Source organism: Pezoporus occidentalis, unplaced genomic scaffold (genome assembly GCF_034315485.1).
Source record: "Pezoporus occidentalis ecotype Australia unplaced genomic scaffold, CSIRO_AGI_Poc_V1 ctg66, whole genome shotgun sequence".
Lineage (NCBI taxonomy): Eukaryota > Metazoa > Chordata > Aves > Psittaciformes > Psittacidae > Pezoporus > Pezoporus occidentalis.
The window spans coordinates 916,424-940,439 of record NW_026916009.1 but is presented as its reverse complement, the minus strand read 5'-3'; the positions used below and the strand labels follow the sequence as shown (position 1 = coordinate 940,439).

The 24,016-nt window shown below is 39.5% G+C and overlaps 1 protein-coding gene across 5 annotated transcripts in view; it reads left to right on the top strand.

The window, feature by feature from the left end:
* PARD3B (par-3 family cell polarity regulator beta) overlaps window positions 1-24,016 on the top strand; it is a 426,397-nt gene that overhangs the window by 158,945 nt on the left and 243,436 nt on the right. For all 5 annotated transcript variants that reach the window (XM_062640654.1, XM_062640652.1, XM_062640653.1 and 2 more), the window contains exon 4: window positions 499-608. In XM_062640654.1, the coding sequence (XP_062496638.1) occupies window positions 499-608 (110 nt within the window). The remainder of the gene's footprint in view (window positions 1-498; window positions 609-24,016) is intronic.

The window sequence follows — 24,016 nt, the reverse complement described above, 5'->3', positions numbered from 1 at the left end:
GGGTTAATGTAGAACATCACACCGAGACATGTCCTTAGTGTGTGGAACAAAAGGCTTTAGGCATTTAGTTTGGTTTAGTTAAGTAACCACTACCAGCTACAGGACCAAACAGTAGCAGTCCAGTTCTTCCTGTGTTTAGTTATTCCTTAGACCAAGCATATGATTTCTCTGTCAGAACTTGATGGTACATGTGGTCACAGATATGTGCAAATACTTACTTGTTTTTCTAAGAAGGTGCCTTTTACTACTGTTCATCAGCAGTTTTTACCTAATTTAGCAACTCATTGGTGAAAGTCTATATAACAGAGCTTAAAATGTTCTCGTTTCTTTAGCCCAATAAATAATAAATGGAAGAACCTCACTAGAGCTAGTAATTTACCAGGTGGATATTGCCACAGATACTTATATTTAAGCACTGTATGCATGTCTTAGTTAAACCACATTTGCCCTGTGTTCCTGTAGCACCCTTGAACCATTGCTCTTCATTTTGTTTCTTAGGTACACCACTTCTAGTTCGAAGGAGCAGTGATCCATCTTTGGGCCCACCTGCTGACTTCCACCCCAGTGCTTCTCATCCCAGCGATCACAGTCTCAAGCATGTTGTAGCAGTAGGTGTCATGTAATTCACCTTTTTTTTTAAGGTCAAAACCTGTTCTTACCTTTTGGTGTATAGCAGTTTTATAAGCTATGTCTGTACTTGTATCTAAAACAAGTGCATCATGCTCATTCTATCTGTAAGGGATAGAATTTCTTATGGACAAAATGGCTGGTTTAGATTATACAGTCAACTAACGGTGGTTCTCTTTTTTAAAAATAAGACATTCACATAAAGCTCATTGGTGACATAAGGCACTGGAATATGAACCTAGCAATTATGTATTTGTTCAGTATCCTTTTGTCCAGTTCACCACTGCGTAGTGGGAAAAATGTGTTTCCCTGTTAGTATGCGTCATCTGTCTTTCCACACTTTTCCACTTCCCTTGTTTTCTCATGGCATTTCTGTCTTCCTTTAGCACCCTATTACTATCCTCCATGGTCTCTTCTCTCTCTTGCTTTTCTGTTTTGCAGCCTGACTTCCCTTTGGAGACAAATTTGTTTTCAACAAATAGTTATTACTAAATATTAGTGCAAAGACGCTACTAGAGAGGATGTAGTAACTCTTAATTAGACGTTATTGCAGTCTGCATTAAATCTAAAAATGATAATGTCTTTGTCAGGCTTGTGGCACATTTTTTATTTGAGTTTTAAGGCCTGAAGCTTTGTGTTTGTGTGGGGAAGGTGTTGCTATGTTACTTGTAAAAAGATGAAATTCTTTATACTTTCTCAATGTCAGCTGAGATACATAAGTGCATCAAGCAGCATAAAGCTTTATCATAGACTTGATGTTTGCCTAGAAAGATTTCAGATCTGCTTCTGCACTAGATCGCAACTAGTTTATAGCAAAATTCCACAGATGGCTGTATTGGCACGCTAGGAAGCAAGAGGAAAGAACTGGGGATCAGCGACACATGCTGGTGGTGGAAACCTTCTCAGCTGAAGATGTATTAAGGATCATACTTCTGGTTAAGTTTGTGTGAGTGAAGTAAGTAAATAGAAAGTCAGATTGTGTATGAATAATGTTCAGCAGATCTCAGTCTTAACTGGTCTTCTGAAGGCCAACACAGGATTTTAGTCAACTGTCATTTCTCTCTACATGGCCAAATGTATGTGCATCTAAATATTTAGTGTGCCTCTTATTTTACAATGGCTTGTGTTATTTGCTAAGTGGTGTAATTTTAAACCTTCTAGTGACTCTCCATGTACATTATGGTGTTACAGGGAGCTGAACTTTGTCCAAGTCCCATGTCACTTGTCAGACCTATTTGAGCTGAGAGGCTTTTCTTGATGTTTGCTGAAAGCACTCACATATTAATGAAATACTGACTTAGTCTGACAAATAAAAGTACAAAGAAGAATTCCTGGTTAACAATGCAGATCTTCCTCTCTTTGCAAAGTTGAGATGTGTAAAGTGAGTATGTCAATGTGTGATGCTGACCTCTGGTGTATTATAATCATGGGGAAAAAAAAAAAAAGTGGAAAAATTGGTGAAATTTGTTGCATTCCAGGTCATGTTTTGAATGTTTTATTTTTGGCCATAAAGGAGAGGAAGATAGGTTTTTGTTGGTTTGCTGGGTTTTCTTTAAATACGATATTAGTGGTGACAAGTGCATTTTATACCATTATATGAGGATTGCAGTTAGACCTGGAAGCTAAACTCTCACCATGCTTCACTGACTTGCATCAGTGCACAAGGATCCTCTAGGCTGAAAGGGATTCTCTATGCCTAAAATAGAGAGTATTCCTCTGTCAGCTGCAGGGTAACAGTCAAAGCTGGACAGGTAACTGTGAGGAAGGCTCTTGGGTCTTTTTGAAATGCCATGTAACGGCCGGGGGGAAGGCCCAGGGGGTTGAAAGTTTTCATTGTTAAAGTAAAAATCTGTTACAGCAAAATACATTACACCAGCTCTTATTTTTGCAACAGTGCCATTTATAAACCCCTCATTCTCAATCATGCTAAAATATGCTTTGGCATAATGTTTTGGGAAGCACAGAAAGCTTAAACAACATAGGTTAAATTAGGTACAGATTGTTTTAAAACACGGGGAAGAATCAATACCTGACAACTGAAAAAACATGGCACAAAAAACTGAACACTGCATTTTGAATATAGCTGTGCTCTTTCATGCAGGTGTTAAAGCAATATTTAGAGAAGATTAATTTGTTCCATATATTGCTGCTGGAAATGTAAAATTAATACTGCATTTCGTTTGCCACAAACATGAGGTTTTTTTCACGTTAAACTGCTTCCTTGCAGTCACATGCAAGTTAGAAAAACCAGAGTTGTGGGTAGACAAAACAATTTTCAGTGTGTGTAGTAAAAATGAAGTCTCTGTATTTATTTCCCAATTATCTTAGCAATCATTTTGTAATTGAAATTGTCTTCCATAATTACCATAATTGTTTTGGCACTTCTGGCAATTTGGTGTTTGGCACATGTAGAACTGGCAGTTTGGCTCTCTGTAGAAAGAGTTGCAGTTAGATTGTGTGCTCTCTTATACAGTACATACTGGTTCTCCAGTAGTTGATCACTTTCTTGAGAGGTGGTTATCATCTGAATCTCTGAAGACAGCACTGATTTATTTCTATGAGGGTATGATAAGTAATGCCTAAAATAGAACAGCGAACATGCAGTAATAGAAGAGCATTGCTACCCAGTTCAGGTGAACAGGGTGAAGCTGATGAACCATTTGAACCATTACCATTCACAGTATTTATAGAATCTAAGCAGAGCACATACTCTGTTAAGATGTTGTCCCATTCATTCAAAGGAAGATTTTAATTTTTTTTCATGCCATATGGTGATTACCAAAATTACAGAATCTTTGCTGAGTGACCAGGTAGCTTGAGAAGAATTAGAGCTATTCCTTCGTATCTTCTCTGATGCTTATTTTGTCTTAGCTGTAGTTTTTAGTCCCAATTAACAAAATACTTCTAGATCAGTCAAAAACTGATAGTGAAGTCCAGCATCTGTTCTCTCAGATTGGAAGTCATTTAACAGATGGTACAAAATTGGAGTATCTTTTTTCTCCCAAACCTCTCTTCCTTACCATGATAGCTGCCACTGAAAAATTTGGAGTCTACAATCAAAGAAAAATAGGGATAACAAATATCTGAATTTGTTACTGAAGAAAAGGTATTAGTGAATGTATTAATTTATGAAGGCAACTGTTAAACTCTTCTGTCTAGTTATAATCACAGAGCCCTGGCCAGGCTCTCAAAGCAGAAACTTCCCTCCCTGGGCCTCCAGAGAGGACCTCAGGGAAGCATGACTATTTTAAAACACTTTGATGTGTTGGGTGGCCGTGGGTTTGCTATGGCAGTAGCCAAATGCTGGCCCAGCTGCTTTTTGGCTGTGAATGGCCTGGCTTCAGAAAGTGGGGTTAGCAATAGGCCATGAAGTCTTCAACCAGGGATCTACCCTGGAGAGAGGCCATGCTTCATGATTGAAAGGGTCAAAGCCTTTCAGAGGAAAGAAGCATTCTTTGGCCACTTAGCACTTGTCCCCAGCTTGCTGAGAGAAGCTGCAGTTTCAGATTTTCAGCACTGACTCAGAAGTTTCTCGCTGGATCCCTCTACCCAAGCTCTAAACTGATAAAGACAAGATATGCAGCAAGTCTGAATTATGAGGTTCTATTGGTTTGGTTTTGAACTTTTTAGGGAGCAGAGTGCATTTTGCTGCTTTTGCTCAGGCCAGTTCATCCAGGTAATAATTGCTAAGGTATAATTAAAACATCTGAACTTTCTGGGGATGATTCTTCAGCTTGTCTCTCTTTGTCCAGGGACAGACTTCCCTGCTATCATAAGACATGATCAGATGTTTTAGATGGAGAATTGTGGTTGATGGGAGTTTTGCATTAATTCTGCTGGGACTAAGGTTTTATCCCCTCTTGTTAACTTGCTGATTATTATGGGGATGCTATGTTCTGCATGACTTTCTTTTCTAGTTGCATCTTTTCTGGATAAATACTTAGTTTAACTTGGAGTTAATCAATGCTAATGCCTGATCAAATTGAATTTATCCATATTTAAGATACAATGAGATGCTGGATCAATTGAAGAGCTGCTCCAGTGGCTCAATATCATTTCAATTTTTACCTAGATGTGTCTTGAAATTGACTGTATTTTATGCATTGTGGACATATAATTTGCAATTTTGGATAGGGCTCATGTATAATCAGAACATTTTTATGCTTCAAGCCCTTGTTAAAAAAGGTCAAAACCTCCTCTGGTTCTTCTGGCCATTAATTGTGTTTGTAATGTATTAGCCTTCCTGATTAAGTGTCTGCAGATTAGCATAATGTGAGTGTGTGTGAGGATGCAGCTCCACGGATTGTGCCTTCTACGTGCTGTTTCAGGTACATATGTAAACATAAATGCTGCAATCAGAGCTTGGTTTTGAGAGAAATATTATCAGTTGTACTTTCAAAGTGTGTGGGGTTTTATTACAAGAAAGAGGCAGAAATATTAATTCATCTAACAAAGCTATTTAAAAGCAGGGCAGAGCACAAAAGGTCTTTTTTGATACAGTGATGGGATAATGCTGTAGAGTCTATAAGTTGTGTTGATCCAGTGGGTTTCTGCTAAGGCCTGAACTAAGAGACTGCACTGCCATGAGGGTGGTATTGTCTGTCTGATTTCAGGAGGTAAAACTTCTGTCCAGTATTGTTTACTCACCCTGACTAGGTCAGGTAGCTCTAATTTCTGGTCCCTTTGCATGTGTTAGAATTTCAGTATGAAATTCTCCCATAGTTATGTGATAGAATCACAGAATAGTGGGCTGGAAGGGTCCAATCTCGCTGTCATGACCAGGAACATCTTTAAGCAGATGAGGTTGCCCAGAACCACATCAAACCTGACCTTGAATGTATCCAAGGATGGGTCATCTGCCCCCTTGCTGGGCAATTTGTGCCAGTGTTTTACTACCCTCATTGTAAAGAATTTCTTCCTCACATCCAGCCTGGATCTCCCCTTTTTTAATTTAAAACCATTGCCCTCATCCTGTCGCAACATGCTCTGCTAAAAAGTCTCTCCCCATCTTTCTTATAAGCCCCCTTTAAGTTTCCAGGAGGTGGGGTATGTGAAGGAAACCAGAATTTGAGAGAAATGCAGTAATTCTTCAGGAACTAGCAGTGCTGGAAGGACATAAATAATATATAAACATAAATGTAATATAAATAAAGTAGAGATGGAAACTCATCTTGGGTATTACAATGTGTGTTGCAGGGCAGAGGCAGGAATGCTCCCCTGAGGTCGTGTGGTCTCAGACTGTCATTCGGAATAGCAAGCTTTTTAAATTCTGGAAGGCATTTATTTATTTCTGGTTAAAGTTTTCCTATTAATAATTTAACTCCTGCTCTTGAAACACTGCTGTGTGGAACTGAGCAGAAGATCTGGGGAGACTTAAAAGAATTTTCTGTCATTCAGATGGGGAGTTCCGAGCAGTTTGAGTTTTGGAAAGGGAATTCTGATGTGGGTGAATCCTTTTTTAAAGCAACTACTGTGTGTCTGTTTACGCTGTAGAACATATATATATAGAACACTCCTAATCAGTGCAGGAGCTTGTCAGTGTATTGCTTTTGATGTCTGATTAGATGATCATAGGGACATCTGCAGCGAGTTAGTTTTGAAGTTGTTGGTGTGAGGCACTGCAGGAACCAGAGCTGTGTGGCACTCTTACACCATGAAAAACTGCTACTCTTAAAGAGCCTTTTATAAATCCAACTATGCAGCTAGCTGAGGGCTGTCAAATTAACAAAAGCCATTCCTTCTTGATTCTTTCTGTTGCTTTTCAACCCTGCACTACTCTTTTCCCCTTCCTTGTGCTGTGTGCTGTGGCATTCTGTGTCAAAAAGAAATTACTTTATATTGTAGAGGAAAAGCTAAGAAATGTAAATGAAATATTTGTAATACTTTAGAATACTGAACTGATCATCTGAAAAGAGACAGAAGTGCCCTGTAGTAATTTCCTCTTTTGAGGGTGCAAAAAGGTACGGGGGGGAGGAGAGGAGGAGGAAGTCCTCTTTGTTTTCCTTGCACAGCCTGCATTTCAAGGAAAGTGTATTGTTTTACCTGCATTGTTTAAGATGAGCAGTGGGTGCAATTTACATATTTTTATTTGAGAAGGATAAGTAGACTTTTTGTGATTTATTAGAATAAGAGCTAATAACGAATGTTCGTGATGTTAATATATAGATTATTAGTAAAAATGCTACAGTCAGTAAAAATAATAAAGAAAATAATTTTTAATGTGTTGCTTTCTAAAGCCTGTTTCCAGTGAGAGAAGTGCAGGCTTTTTACTAACTATTACTGAAAGAAAGTATCTGTTATGAAACCATTGAAGTTCTCCATCATTTTGGCACTTATGTTCGTAGGGGGCTGGGTTTTGCTTTCTCTTTAAAATAAATTTGGGGCCTTGGCTGTCATTTTGAAGACTCTTGATTGTTTATAAACCTTTCTCCTTTGTCCTCTGCCTTGTGTAGTCAGGTAGATGTGGCTGCAGGTGATGGAAGATGGCCAAGAGACTTAAACTCTGGCTTTTTCCCATGTGGCCTATCTCTTAAAGGACATGGAAAAATTATAGGGTGGAAATAAGAACTGCTGACAAAAAAAAAAAAAAAAGTTAAGAAAAAGGGAAAAGGTCATGCTTTCAATGCTGTTGACACGTTCATCTCTTAGCTACATCTTTGGGGTCCTACAAAATACTGTCATTCCATCTGGAACAGCTTTTAGCAGGCAGCTTACGCAACAGGCTCATGGCACTGAAATTGGAATGAAACATTAGCAAGTTACTGTATGTCTGACAGTCAAATTAAAAGTGGAAGATGACAGTCAACATGGCTCATGCATATCATTTACTGTCAAGCTCTAGAAACATTTAGCTAAAATAAAATAGGTTTTCAGTCGGTGTCCTACTGAAGTGCCTGCTGCTAAATAAATAACATTTTGCATAACACAGAGCAAGCCAGTGGACAACTGGGAATAATGGCAGAGATTTTGGATACTTAACTTAGATCCAGATGTTGCTGTGACATTAGGAAAAAGCTCACTTTGGATTTTTTTAAGATGTCATCTTGCAGAGCTCTGCTCTTGTTCTGGTTAATATTTCTGTGTCTGTGAAAGTGAGATCTGCTTCTTTGTTTCTCTTGCAGGTTTGACAGCTATTCACACTCAAAAGAGGTTAGATATTTTTATTAGGAGAGGCCCCTTAGACACTAACCTACCCATCCCATTGGAGACACTTTATCCGGGGATTTGTTCTTTTCCTGTGTAGTTGGTGTCTCAGCTAATCTGGATTTACAGGTTTTTGAGTTATAATAATAACATAGTGCTCTTTGAAACTTACACATTCAGGGTTTTTGTTTGTTTTTTTGTTTTTTTTTTTTTTTATGGCAGCAGGTCCTGATTACTGTGAAGCAATTTCTTGCAATAACAACTGGAATGAAGGGAGGAATATTTTATTGTTTCCATGTTACAGCATGCTTTTGCTGTTACACGTGTTTGACATAGAATCATAGAACAGTTAGATTGGAAAGGACACGTTGGTGTTGGGAATAACAAACTGAGACCACTGTGAAGATAAGACTAAAATGGTGAGACTCAGGATATTGAATAAACATATCTCAACTTTTGGTATTTGTCAGTAATTGCAATGGTTTCATCTGGCCTGTAAGTGTAGTATGACCTTTTGTCATAACCCAGGCAGTAGAAATCCTCTGAAATAACTTTAAATAACTAAAACCTAGTAAACAAACAGTTTGGTCAATAAGTAAATCTTCAGTTAAAATGAAGTTATTAGACTCTGAGCTGATGTGAGAGCGAGTTGTTGTCACTGTTCCTCTGTGCTATGAGGGACAATAGTTACCTGTTTATGAGGTACCCTGGTTTTCCTGTCCTGATCACCCAAAGATGGATGTACCTGTGGTCTGATCTGGCACTGTTGTTCTTATGATGTATTTCAGATTCTAAAGAAGTGTATTTGCTGAAGTTTTATACATCCCAAAGAATATCATATAAAAGAAAAACCAAAACACTAAACCAATCAAAAAACCAAACCACACGCACGCAAAAAAGCAAAACCAAACAACAAAAAAACCCACCAAAACCCCACCCATACAATCAACCAAACAAAACCAAATCACAGACTTCGGCCCCAAGAGAGATCTTACAGGAACAGTTTCTCTTGGCATTCAAGTTTCATGGCTTGTGCTTTTAAAAATTATTTGTCTATTTTTGACATATTAGTGACAATAAGTTTTCCTTGAATTCATCTTGGTTTAAGCCTTGATTTACTGTATGTTTCAATTAGAACATATGGATTCTCAAGTTCCTCTCTAGGATTCAAGTAAAACAGGTTTCTTCTTTGCATCAGTCCAAAGGGGTGCCCATTGTGCCATACGAATTATATTTGAACTGCAACATGTAGCATGGCTGGGCTGTCCTTTAGTTTTAGGTCACAAGTTGTTTGCCTGAGAAAAGGCAGAAATCTGTGCTCTATGTTTGGCATATTTTGTATGTTAGGCATGCTAAGACACATGAAAAACAGCAAGGGGGTTGGTGACAGCCAGCATGGCTTCACTAAGGGGAAATCCTGCCTGACCAATTTGGTGGCCTTCTGTGATGGGGCTACGGAACTGATGGACAGGGGTAGAGCAGTTGATGTCTTGGTGGCCTTCTGTGATGGGGCTACGGAACTGATGGACAGGGGTAGAGCAGTTGATGTCATCTACCTGGACATCAACAGTGTTCGACACTGTTCCACACGACATCCTTGTCTCTAAATTGGAGCAACATCAATTTGATGGATGGACCACTCGGTGGATAAAGAACTGGCTGGATGGCCGCACACAAAGAGTTGTGGTCAATGGCTCAGTGTCCGGCTGGAGACCAGTAACGAGTGGCGTCCCTCAGGGATCGGTGTTGGGACCGGTCTTGTTCAACATCTTTGTCGGTGACATGGACAGTGGGATTGAATGCGCCCTCAGCAAGTTTGCCGATGACACCAAGCTGTGTGGTTCGGTTGATACCCTGGAGGGAAGGAATGCCATCCAGAGGGACCTTGACACACTTGTGAGGTGGGCTGATGCCAACCTCATGAGGTTTAACCATGCCAAGTGCAAGGTCCTACACCTGGGTCAGAGCAATCCCAGGCACAGCTACAGGTTGGGCAGAGAAGAGATTCAGAGCAGCTCTGTGGAGAAGGACTTGGGGGTGTTGGTCGATGAGAAAATGAACATGAGCTGGCAGTGTGCGCTTGCAGCCCAGAAAGCCAACCGTGAAAGCCAAGCGTGACCAGCAGGTCGAAGGAGGTGATCCTGCCCCTCTACTCTGCTCTTGTGAGACCTCACCTGGAGTATTGTGTGCAGTTCTGGTGTCCTCAACGTAAAAAGGACATGGAACTGTTGGAACAAGTCCAGAGGAGGGCCACGAGGATGATCAGGGGACTGGAGCACCTCCCGTATGAGGACAGGCTGAGGAAGTTGGGGCTGTTCAGCCTGGAGAAGAGAAGGCTGCGTGGAGACCTCATAGCAGTCTTCCAGTATCTGAATAGGGATGCTGGAGAGGGACTCTTCATTAGAGACTGTAGCGACAGGACAAGGGGTAGCGGGGTTAAAGCTTATACAGGGGAAGTTTAGATTGGATATAAGTAAGAAATTCTTTCCTGTTAGGGTGGTGAGGCACCGGAATGGGTTGCCCAAGGAAGTTGTGAATGCTCCATCCCTGGCGGTGTTCAAGACCAGGTTGGACAGAGCCTTGGGTGACATGGTTTAGTGTGAGGTGTCCCTGCCCATGGCAGGGGGGCTGGAACTAGATGATCTTAAGGTCCTTTCCAACCCTAACTATTCTATGATTCTATGATACTGTATCTTAGAGCTAGCAGAATTACTCTCTGTTGTCTATTTAGCAGCTGGCTTAGAGTGGCATGAACTTGGACCTTAAATAAAGGAGCTGCTGTGGTTCTTGTATCATGGTCGCTCCATTGACCTAATAGTGGCGTATCTGAGATGATTATACATTTAACACGTGGAAATAAATTGGCCTCCTCTTTTTCTGTTCTGCTTTTTTGGAATTCCTAAGTACAATTAATTTCATGGTATATCTGTCAGCTTTACAGGAACACAAGGAAACCCCTTCTTTTCAGCTGGCCACATAGCAGTCTAAGAAGTATGGTGAATGCTCCTCAAATCTGGAGTTCACTTTTAGGCCCATAGCTCCCTTTAACAATCTGCATAAATCTTTCTGTCCTTCAAGCAGCAGAATGGGAATCAGAATTATGTTGTTTTGTAGAGTAAGTTCTGTGAGCAGCACTACTGAGCAAGGGCCAGTTATTCTCCATTTCCTTATCTTTAGATGCTTTCCATAAGAGCCCAGGTGAATTCTGTTTCTGATGTAGGAGAGACATATTCCAAGGGGAATTTTATAGAACACTTGTATGAGGAGTTGCAAGCACATTAAAAGGAGGAGAGGCCAGGGAACAAAACATCGATTAAATGGATTTCAAATCACAAAGAGGAAAATATTCTATATATTAGCAGGAAGAAAAACATCCCCTTCAATTTGGTTTCAAAGGGTACAGCCAAATCAGGGATGTTTCATCTTAAAAATAAATCAGGTCCGTAAAAAGCTGCAGTTTTTAGTGGCAAATTTTGTTTTTCAGAAGTTCCTGTAGTTATAGTCTCTTTAGCCCAAGAATTAGTGTCTGAACTATATTTTTGGTTTAAAAGAACATAGGATCATTTTCCTCAGATCTGAGGCATCCACCATAGCTACCTCCTCGGCTCAGATGTTCTGGTGTGCTTCTGCAAACATGGGTTTTCTTAATGGTATTGGTGAAATCCTGTGGTGTGAAGACCAGCTATGAGACTAGTATGGCTAACATATACTGCGTGGATAAATGCATCCACATTTCCTCCATGCATAGTATGTGCTCTTTGGATGCTCTCAGATTTCCATTTGAGAGGATGAATTCAGTAATGTATATCTATAGGAATAACGTTCTACAAAAGATATCCTGAAAATGTTGATGACTGGGCTGGTCTGTTGTACAGTGATAAGAACAGCTAGAGTCAAAGTTTTGCTCCTTGTGGAAAAAAGGCCAAAGGCTATTGTTAACCTTATATTACAAGTCCTCCTCTCATTACTACCAGGGAGGCTTAGAGGAGTAGAGAGTCAGAATGGGCTAGAAAAGTTTTTGCACAATAATTTTATTATTTAAAAATTACCCTGTAAACTTTTAAATAGCCCACGTCAGTCATCAGGCTATTCTGTCCATCTTTGATTCCCTGTTGTTAAGCAAGGGAAAATTCTCCATCCTGTCATGAAGAAGAGAAGAAGGGAAATTGTCTGAGTCACTGTTCATAGATTCAGACATTGCTAGCCAGAATGTTTGAGATGGATACTGCATTATGGTCAAATTAACAGTCCAGTTAATACACAAAAGAGTATCTCCGATGTATGGTTTGTTTTTTTTCTTTTTTCTTTGAGGCACCTCAGAACAAGAAATTGTCAAGAGTAGAAATACTTATAGTTTAGGGATTGCCATGTTAATAATAACAAAGCTATCCTTAGGTTTACAAAACACCGAACGAAATGATTGCTTAATGCCCGTTGTGATTTTCTGCCTTTTTACCTTTCAGTGTCTAGTTGGTGTGTAGTTGTCATTTTCAAATTGCTGTTTTGAGACGTGAGTTGATGATGCTATTGTGTTAATGTCATCAATCAGACAAACACTGATATTACCAGGTAAAGTTAGTTCATTAGAACCAGATGTGTGTGCTCCTAAATAAAATTATTATTATTTAAAATATTATTGACGTGATGCCAAAGGATTATAACACTTTTGGGAAATTAATCTGCCAATTATATGTATTTATAATGCTATACAAGTGCATAAAGCATAAAGTTATTGATGTGAGTTCTGTTAAAATGACTTTTATGTAGTGTCTGATGCCAGTTACCTATTAAGCACAGGTCTAACACCAGGCTCTAGGTTTATAGTGATCTAATTTTTGTTAAAATGATTCAATATTTCAATTCATTACATATTATATGTTCATATGATCATGATGTTTACCACAGAAATACTTCTTTTTTCATTTATTTAATTAATAAGATTATTTGAGGTCTGGCTTTCTGTTCCACTGCTGCTAGTATTTCACTCTGTAATGACAAACATACACATTTAGGGATGGTTGGCAACTCTGTTTAGTTTGCACCTCAAAAAAACAAATGGAAAAAATACTTTTTGATTTATATATACAATTTAAAACCTGTTTAGTTGGCTTTTTAAATAGCTGGAATAATTAATCTAGGCTTTTGATAAACGTGTGTTAAGTAAAATGGTACAAGTTAAAGTTAGATAGCAAGTTCGTGGGATTCACCAGCTTTTAAAGGGGAGAAAAAAAGCCCTACTTTTTTCAGCAGAAGACAAAAATGTCTCTAAGCTGACAAAAATGTCTCTAAGCCTACAAAAAGGTCTTTTTAGCAGGAAAGAATGCCTTTGGAAAGTAATAGAAAGTAATGCTACCCACTTATTGACATATATAGCATATGTGTTCATGTGGTGCCCTTTGTGAACAAGGAATTATGAGAATTGAGATTGTGCCTCAGATACATTATTATGAAAAGAACAGGAACTAGATAAATATTGCAGTTCACAGGTAATGAAAGGTTGTCTGTGCAAGGGAGTCCGGGAATACAGCTCACTAGAGTAATATTTATTTTCCAGAAACACTGAAATTTGAGAAGGACTCAACTACCTACCACTGATTTTTACTGGTACTGTTGGGATCAGACCATTAACCCTCTCTAACCTCCCACTTAAATGGGACCATATTTAGTAACGTGCTTGTCTTGCCATGAGATCTGGACTTCCCTAAATTGGGGAATTGGGAGCCGCTTGGCAGGCTTGGAGTCCTCCTGTGCCCTGGGATGTTTCCCCTGCTATAGCGAGGCCACCCTGTTCGTGCAAGGGTCTGAGGGTTACTGAGGATGGGCTGTCCCTGCCCCTTGGTCCTTTCTGACAGCCTCATGTGTTTGCAGTTGCTCCTGCTCCCCAGCACTGTGCCTGTGTGGGCTACCCTGTTTGGTGGTGGGGCAGTGTGCTGGGTTCAGCAGTAGCAGTCATTCTTCTCCTTCTTGGTAGCTGGTGCAGTGCTGTGTTTTGACTTTCAGCTCGGGAACAGAGCTGGTAACACTGATGTTTTGATTTGGCCAAGGACTTTGTGAGCCTCATGCTCTGCCAGGGAGGAGGGGAAGCCGGGAGGAAGCAGAGACAGGACACCTGACCCAAACTGACCAAAGAGGTATTCCATACCACAGCACGTCATGCCCAGGATGTAACTGGAGAGTTAGCCGGAAGGGCTGGTAGACTGCGGGGTTGGAGGAGGTATTGGTCGGTGCTTGGTCAGGCTGGGGGGGGCGAGTTATCGGTCGGCTGGTGGTGAGGTGTTGTATTCTCTTCCCTTGTTATTTCCTTTATCATTATCACTGGTGGTAGCAGTAGTGATCTGTGTTATACCTTAGTTACTAAACTGTTCTTATCTCAACTCGTGGGAGTTGCATTCTTTTTGATTCTCCTCTCCGTCCCTCTGGGAGTAGGGGGAGGGAAAGAAGGGGAGGAGTGAGTGAATGAGTTGCCTGATTGGGTTTAAACCATGACAGGCAGGTGGCTCGTGAGTCCTAGGTTGGTGGGGGCTCCCACTGCCGGGGTGGCTTCCTTCCTTCCTTCCTTCCCAGACAGTGGCAGGCCACAGGCAGGAGAAGTCTCCTGCAGTCTCAGCTTTGCTCTGTGCTGTAGTTTTTTCTAATTTGGACTTTAAGCATCTTCAAGTCTAATAAGAAATGGTAACCAACAGAATTGTGGGGTTGCTTGTTGATAATTTTCCCTTGCTTTTGGAGTCAGGCTTGACTGTACACTGCAACTGGGAACCAAGAGGCTGCAATTGAAGAAGACAAATTGTGTCAGGAGTGCTCAGCCTCCAGCTGAATATATATTTCCTACTGCAGATAGCACTTCTGGGTTCATTATAGCTTGCTCTCATAAGTCGTCATTTCTGTCTCAAGGCTGTTGTGCTTTCCAATGTAAAGCAGATTGATGCTGGCACGTTTTTTCTATTTTAATTTTACAAAGTTGTCACACTGAAACTGTGCCTCATGCTGGAAGTGCTTTGAAGTGAGGAGATAAACAAAGAGCTAAAATAAAATTAAAAAGAAGCACAAACAACATTTCATCTCGGTTTGTCTTTTTAAAAAATAAGCTGAATGGATGTAGTACCCTTGTGCCACTGTAGTAAGCCTGCAAACATGAGGCGATCAATCTAAATTGAGTTACTGTATATGCAGTAAGCAGAAACAGGTGAAAATCAGGTTATCTGTGCCCAACTCTTTCTATTCGGTATGAACAGTGACATATAAACTAGGTTTTAGACCTGATTAGTTTTGTTTATTTTCAGAAAGGGGCAGAGGCAGAACATGTGCTATATCTACCATAGTTATTAAACCAAGAAACTGTATAAAGTCACTAGCCCACTTGTGACATTTGCAGATAAAGGTAGAAAGCCCTGCTATAAATAAATCCAAAGTGAATCCAGGAGGAAAACCAGCAGCAGTCCTTAGTACATCTGAGTTTTATCTTCATGAAAAACAAAAAACCCCATGAACTCTCTGTCTTTTCACTAGCAAAAAAAGGGAGAAGTGATTGTCTCTGCCAGTTTCAGAAATGCCAACCAATTTATAATCTAAGTATGGTTTATAATTTCACTTCTTCTGGTTTGTGGAATCCCAAAAGTTTTCCAATGAAGACAGTAAGCTAGATCTTCACAGTTAGCTTTTATGAAGTTGTAAAAGTAGTCAAGGAATTTAGAAGTCTGATCACAGATTGAAGCTATTGTCTTTATCAAAAAAATGAAGAAGTACCAGTGGCAAATGTGTTCTCACTGGTGCAATTCTTGGGCTCACCGTTACTATTAATCTTTGATTTAAAGAGGAATGACAAGTCCCTAGGCAAGCTTTGAAAACATATGTGGAACAGCTTTTACACCCCGATAGAAGCCTTTTCTACACATTTATGCACCTCTCCATACTGTTGAGAAGCAGCGATTGCACAAAAAGCCACGATCTCTCTCAAGTGGCAAGGTGAGGCCCTTTCCTGGGATTGCAGTCATACCTATGGCTTGTATTCTTCTTTCCCAGCAGAAAGATAATTGCTGGTTTGTTGTTTGTTTTTTTTTTCCTGTGCCAAGAGGTATCACCACCACTGTAGAACGTAAGTAAAGACCCAGGAGAGCTGAGGAGAGCTGGCTGTGGGCTTCCAGTTCCATTGTTAATCCAACTTAAAACTACTTGCTCCTAGAACCCAGCATTTGTTTTCATGACAGTACCTCAGCTGTTTTCTGAATTGTGTTTTAGGGCTCTGCAAATGAAACCAAATGCAGAACTGGAAATCCAGTGTTGTCCTTTCCACTAGTTTGAAACGGGCTCAGGAGTCTTGATAGACTGATACCTTAAAACTCCTATGCCTGTTCAGCCAGGAGGCTAAAGAAGGTTCCCTATCATTCATGTTTACCAGAGAATTTAAAAAAATAATGGAAGTTAATTAGTTCACAAAATACTAACAGCTTCTGCAAACTAATTGAGAATCCACAAGAGTCATTCCCCATGCTATTTGCCAGAGCCCTGAACCCTTCTGAAATGAACTGTTGATAGCCTTTCACTTTCTCTGGAAGTTGTAAGAAGAGGGTTTTACTGTTAGGTTTTTCTGACATTTAGCACCACCAGTGATCAAATGCGCCTGTTCTGCCTTCGAGAGGGTTGTGAGGATGAATGAAATATACTCTGAAGTGTTCAGGGCCAAACTTCAAGGTCTACAACTGTTTCTGTGTCATCTCTCACTTCAAAGGTATCTGCCCTTTGACTTCTAAGTTGAGCTGTTATTGTTGGGGCCCCTTTGGGTTGCCTGAGGCTATCAGATGTCCAAATAGCCATAACAACAGAAATAATATTTGCTTTCATATGGTAAACAGTTCCTGTTTGACTGTTAAAAAGATGTAAGCCAGTTCAGACTTGAAAGAAAAACCCCTCAGCAAACACAAAAACACCACCATGCCAAAAAAACGAAACCAAACCAAACCAAAACCAAACCATCCGCAAACAAACTGAGGCAAACACCCCACCAAAACAAATGAACAAAACACAAAACCAAAAACAACCCCAACTGTTCAAACTTTATTTCAGCTTGTATTCAGCTCCCTCCATCCTTGTATTTGTCTTTTCCAGACTTGGGGATGCCTGTAGCTGTTAGATTTGGACACAGCAGTGGGGATTCTTGCACAAGCAAAATAAATTATTGTTCCTGAAGCTATGCTGCTTGGGTTCCACTTGAAGTTCCAGTGAAGATTTGCTAATTAAACTTGTTGCTATTGACTTTTATAACCATTTAAACAGGAAAGGGTTAATTTGCTGGAAGAGGACAAAGCAGATAGAAAGCCTTATCCCTGTTCCTCTAAGAACCTGGACTCCTTCACTGGAAGGAGCTGGAAACACTGTGCTGTAGGCAGTTCACGCTTGAGAGAAACAAACTGTTCAGGCTGGTTTTTGAGTAGAAGTTCAGCTCCCCAGGCCCTTGCGTTTGTGATCTCTGGCCTTCATTGCTCCATTACCGCTGTACAAGAGTTGAATGTATATTGGGGAAGTTCTGAGTAGCTTAAAATGCACCAGTACATTGGTTTAGCAACACAGATCAGTATTATCCTGGTTTTCCACTGTTTTGTTTCATGTATCCGGGACTTCCTATTAAAATACTGAGGCCAATTCAGCATGCTTTTTTTGTTGAGATTTAAAGCCCTGCATGAGATTATGCACAAATACTTGAAAAAATCCCCTCCATGATCCTTTTATCTACTGGGAGCTACTTTTGTCTAGGATGTATTGCTTGTGCCTGCATGATGTACCAGGTCTTAGACTAAGCTCATTTTCAGAAGAAAGCGGTGAATGCTTCTGTCAGTTGCTTTTGAATTCGGCAAAGTTCATCTCTGAATGAGAGGCCTTTCTTTAGGAAGCCTACCTTGTTCTTTCCTTCACAAAGTAACTTACTGGAGCTTTTTCTTCCTGCCTTTTCTGTCTAGAAGGAAAGATCATGTCTATTGAACACCTAGAACGCATTACAGTGATTGTAATCAGTGGAGCCTTTAAAAGGATTGTAAAAAGTGCAGCTATTAAATATGCAGATTAGTAGTGCTGAAAATGGGAAAGATGCAAGCAAAGCCTAGGAGCTTGCAGTGGTTTAGATTTTTATAATACAGTTATAAAGTCTTAAAGCTTTGCTTTCCTGTGTGATAGCATAAGAAACTTCACTGTACAAAATACTTACAGATTTGCTTTTCTAAATTATATATTTCAGGCACAGGTAATCTTGTTTCCTTAAAGAATCAAACTAAAAAACTTTACAGAAAAAAAATACCCCTTCACCTGCAACATGCTGCCACTCTTGCTGTTGCTGGTTGTGAAGTATTTCTAATTATAATCCAACCTGGATAATTCATATTGGGCTTATTCATAAGTAATAATATTTGAAATATTTAACTGGTAAATAAAAGCATACTGTACTGAAGTTTAAAGCTTAAATAATGCACAAACATCAAAAACCTTTTTAACTTACTGTTAAGGTCACTCAAATTTTCTGTCAACACATTTCTTAAAATCAAGGAAATTGTAGATTAAGGCAATACTGGGGTTTGAATCAATCTCACTTCACATGCCTTAGCTCAGAAGCACCAGAAAATACTCAGATGTATTGAACCTTGTCACATTTTTGTTTTGGCTTGGGGTCTTTTTTTGTTTGTGTGTGTGGTTGGTTGCTTGGTTGTTTTTGAATAGGCTGCTTCTGCTTTACATGTAAAACAGGTCTGTTAGCTGCCTTATTTCCAAGAACACCTTCTTCTCTGTATTGCTTCTGGATCTGCTCATGAAACAGCTTTTCACTACACTTTGCTTCACCTTCTTCTGTTTTGTAGCATTGTCTGAGGAACTGACTCAAATAGGTAACAAAGAGCAAACAGAATTATTTGTTCGTGTCACCTGTCATGCACACCTAAGCAACAGCAATGTGTTCTCTGACCTTTGTTCTTGCAATTCAAGATGCTATTATTTGCCAATAACTGTGGTGCAATTAAGTCCATCTCTAACCTTAAAAAAACAGTTTCTTTTGATAAATGTAACTTTGTAGCATGCAAATGAATTTACCCCTCTGATTTCGTTTGCTTATTCTTCTTTAAATGATTTTAAAACAATCCATGGATGTGAGAGCTCTAGCTAAGATCGTTTCCCTCATAATCTGATCAGTAAGTAAAATTGTGCTTGTCATAATATCCTGTGTTTAATTCATCTCTGTGGATTTATTATTTCTGTTCTATTTTATTCCCAGTGAATATGCTGATACATGTTTGCTTATGATACTTCGTTCACCCCCCTTTCTTTCAGCTGTGTGAGAAATTCTGTTTTCTTCCACTGCAATTTTTAGTGCTGTCAAATTATTTACTAACCAGTGCTGTTATTTCAAGATGTAGTTAATAATTAACATGAAACCAGATCATTTTCTGAAAGGTTATTTTCTGATGACTTTTAAAAATCCTAGGAGAGATTGAAAATACCATTATGATTCATAAGGATTTGTTGGAAATAACAGTATACTCTCAGGTGATCAGTCTCTAGTTTAAATTGCCTGCTAGCTTTAAGGTAAGCCAGTGATAGTAATGTGTTGGCTCAAAGGAGTCAACGCAGGTTTATTAATAATACCCACTTATAAATTCAGGGTAACACTGTGCCTGTACTTTCAGATCCTAAAATACGGGTTTGTATACAGTTCAAGAAAATTAAAATGCTACCCAGTTGCCTTAATTTTCATTGAGAATTGGGATCAAGATCAAGGGCTTTATGTAGGGCAGTGTGTTTTCTTCCATTTGGAGGCAGGCAGCTTTCAATTCCTTGAAGAGATTCAGACAAAATTTTAACCCTTATGAATTCATTTGATACTGTCTAGGTTAAGACATTCTCATGGGCCCTCAGAGACATCTTCAAGTCTGATGGCATGTTTTTCCTCTGAGAAGTCCTTTCTTAGAGTTAGGTTTAAAGTATACCAACAGAAATTGTCTCTAGTTTGGGGTTTACCTGTCAAATAAAGGCCTGGCAAGACCAACTTGTGTTAAGCTGTCATGATGGCTCTCTGGCCACACTGTTGGTGAATTTTGTTAAGAAATTAAGGTTGCCAATTTGGTGTGGAGAATGCTCAGAGCCGAGGAGAGAGTAGAATTTCTAAGAGTAGTAGTTCCTTCCTGTACTGAGATACGTTGTGAGACTTCCATAGTATCTTTGTGACCAGATTCTGGAATAACTTCACCTGCAACTTACAGAATCGTAGACCAGTTAGGGTTGGAAAGGGCCTTATGATCATCCAGTTCCAACCCCCCTGCCATGAGCAGGGACACCTCACACTAAACCACGTCACCATGCCACCCAAGGCTCTGTCCAACCTGGCCTTGAACACCACCAGGGATGGAGCATTCACAGCTTCCCTGGGCAACCCATTCCAGTGCCTCACCACCCTTACAGTAAAGAACTTCTTCCTTATATCCAATCTAAATTTCCCTGTTTAAGTTTTAACCTATTACCCTTGTCTTATAGATACGCACACATATTTATGATATGTATGTATATGTATGAAAAAATTATTATGAGAATTTAACATCCCTTAAAATTTGGAGAAAATGGTTAAATATTAGATGTCTATAGGGTGATGCTCAGACTGTTATCAATAAGCTGCTTAGACTGAAGCCAGCTGATAAGTCTTAAACTAACTCATTGCCTGAATCTTCTGAAAAGTAAACAGATTTGCAGCCCACAGAGTTGAGGGGGACTACTTCACTCCCAGCAGAAATGAAAGTGCCTTTAATCTGAACAGGCAGTGAAACTTTTAGTACCTTGTCTCCAAGGGCTGTGTTCCAAGCTGAGGGAGCTGTACGCTAATAACAAACTGTGGTTACCTGAGAAGTTGTGGAAGCATCTCAGGAAAGGAAAATACTGGATGAGTGTGGGTTTCTGAGAGCATTTAAGTCCTTGTCATGCCATAGATTGGGTCCCTCATGGGACCTGATCTTCCATTTATGTGAAGATTTTTGATTTAATGAAATATTCCGGGCATATTTTCTACTGTTAATTTTTACCAAAGCATTTTCTCTGTAACCTTTTACATTCTTGTTTAGCCTTTATCCTTTCAAACAGAGTGCAGCAGAAGCTATATTTCAGTACCTCCTGACTGCACCATATTTTTAAGAAATTAATTCTTGTCTCATCTCTTGATATCCATATGCATTACTGGCTAGTCTGTATACCACCATTAGACAGAAGAAAGGGTCTTTGGCTATTGCATTAGTGCCTAAAGGGGGTCATATATGGAAACACGAGATGTGTCTGGCAGTTTGGTATTCATGTTTTTTAATTGCTGATGTCAGTTCAGTATTCGACCTTTGACAAGGGTAGGCAGTGAAGGATGTGCACCTCAGACATCTGGAGAAAAAGCTTCTGTGCATAGTGGACTGCAGGAAATGATGCAGCTGTTCTACAAGGACTTGTTTAAAGCTAAAATATTCATCTAGCTGCATCATCTGTCTTGTGTTCACTCGCCTCTACACGTTGTTCAGGCTCCTGCATTGCTTGCACGCAAGAAAAGAGTCACGTTCTGATTGTTGCCTCTGAGATTGTTCTAAATAGTTTAATGTTATGTATATATCATACTAGGTGGCTGTTATTAGAAATCCTGGGCTTTAAGCACACTGTCATCCATTGTTCAGTAAACACAATTACATTGCCCTGTCTTTCATCTTTTCTCTAATGAATCCATGCTAATTGATTAATCAGTGCTGTTGCTTCACTATGATAATCCCATATGAGGAACAGTAGTAGCATAGCTAGCAATTGCTAACATATGGTGTACTCTGAGGAAAAAAACCCTGCAAGTGGCAAACCCAGATCAGGTGAAAGCAGAGTGGTGGCTCAGCTAAGCCTCATGTTCCACAGCGCAGCTCTGTCTGCTGGGAGGTAGGCCTGATTCTCCGCGTATTCAGATGTGAGCGGGATCCACTGATCACTGGTACAAGGAATCTTTCAGGCTATTGCCAATTAATGTTGTGCTACAAAAACGCATATCTGAGAAGATGTGGGCAATGTGAGCACTGAAATGCTTTTTCAAAGTTTCATCTGCTGTTAGTTACTGAAGTGACTGTCTGGACTTGAACGTGGCTATGACAGTAGCTTCTAAAGCAAGACAGAGCATTCTTACACCATCACAGCATGTTACTGATGTTACTGATAACTTCCAAAGGACTGAATAGAGATCTCTGATCTAAAACAAAGCTTAAAGTTGGCTCTGGCAGGCTTCTAGCAGTGCTTAGCAGGCTGATGGACGGTAACAATTTGGTTTTCTTGGCTTTTACGGAAACAGAACTATGGATTCCTGTTGACCAGCCTAACTTGTTTAAGGCATCACATTATATGCTCCATTCATGAAGAGAATTAGCAGCAAAATATTAAATATGATCTTTAGTGAATTATGTTTTTTAACCTTGAAAACGGGTGTATATGTTAAATTTTAGAAACCACTATTGTTCGCTCATAGTCACTGGTGGTTATGGTGAAGATGCACAAGAATTTTCATGTGGATAAAAGAGACGGCTAAACACGATTAAGGGATTTTGGCAGTTTTGATTTGGTAGTGCAATTACATTTGAAAAGGATAGTTTGTTTTTTCTCTTTTCTGTATTGTTCATTAGGTGTGTCTTGGGTTTGTGGTGGTTTAGGTTTTTTGTTTGTTTCAGGTTTTAGTTGTTTTTGTTTTGGGTTTGTTAAGTTTTTTAAGTGCCGAGAATTAGAATAAAATGCATATCCTCTTTTTGAGGAACATGGTGATGTGGCATCATACCTAAGATTGTCTAGGTAAGATTTAGATATTCACTGTGTAATACTTTCATGGAGAAATCATCCTGATGTAATGTGTATAGGTTTCAGAGATTTTTTATTTAATTTTAAAAAGGAATACAACCAGTTCCTGTTTACACAAATAAGAAAAGAGTCAAAACACAGATTTGTACTTTGCAGATCTCTTGTAAAAGGTTTTCTCAGCTAAAGATCCTGGGAGTTTTAAAAAATTGAGTGAAGCTAGGGAAGATAATGCTGATGTTCTCTTGGTCTGAGAAACTTTGATGGATTTTCTTGTAGAAGTACTAGTATCTTTCCTGTCTTTGCAGTATTACTTGTCCAATGGCAGTTACCAAACAAGAGGAGGGATTAATGTGCATTTGTAGAGCTAATGGTAGTCCGCTTCTTAAATGATGCTTGTTGCCACGGGAATGCTTACAAATAATTTTTATAGTAGCTCTTATGTCCAAGGGTTGTGTGCTTTTTTTGAGCACAGATTTTTGTCTCCAAGTGGATGATGCAAAAGAAATCACAAGATTTAGCTTGGAAACACCTGCTTCCTCGCTGTCTTGTATTGCTGGTAGCACTGGTAAATATTCTCTGTGAATAAGAGAGCAGCCATGGATTTCTGAGGAGTAAATTTAGCAGTAGTCCTTAAAATATAATTAAAAACTCAAAAGGTAAATAAACTATGACTGTAAATATCCTAGCAGAATTTCAGGCTCTAATACCTACGCATAAGAGTTGCCATGTTTCAAATCAGCCAGAATCCTTTAAAATACTCTTTAAGTATAGATGATCTTAAATTAATAATCTTGCTGAGATGCAAACTATACTGGCTCAGGTACAGTGACCTCCTAACATTGCTTTGTAGCGTCCAGTTGGCTTGTAGTGCAGGCAGAGGGCTTGCAGGCAATTAAAGCAGCATGATAAATGGGGGAGAGGCCTAATAAATACATCTTCTGTTTTAAAGGTGCCAGTGGTTATATGGCTGGCCATGTACTCCTCCATCCTTTCAGTAATTACTCCAGTAGTGACAACTTCTAAAAGTTGCAAACATTTAGCATATTACTTATGTTTCCAGAAGGTTTTTGGTTGGTTTTGGTGTGTGGGTGTTTGGTGGGTGGTTTGTTTTTTTCTTCCCCCTACTGAAACATTTCCTTTTACTTCAAGAATTGGTTCTTGGCCAGTGGAGGTGCTAAATGCAAATATTTATCAATATGCTATCAATGCTTTTAAAAGCAGCTTTCTATTGCTTTGAAAAAGACATTGCTCACACCTCACCCTGGGAATTCTTAAAATGTTGGGCTTAATTCCAGAGTTTTATGTGCAGGAAAGCTGCTTCTGGAGAATTTTAACTGAGACAACTTTTCCGTTTTTCTTTTTCTCTGAGCCCTTCACTAAGAGAACTACTTAGGCACTCAAGCTGCACCTCTTCCTTCCCTTCACCCAT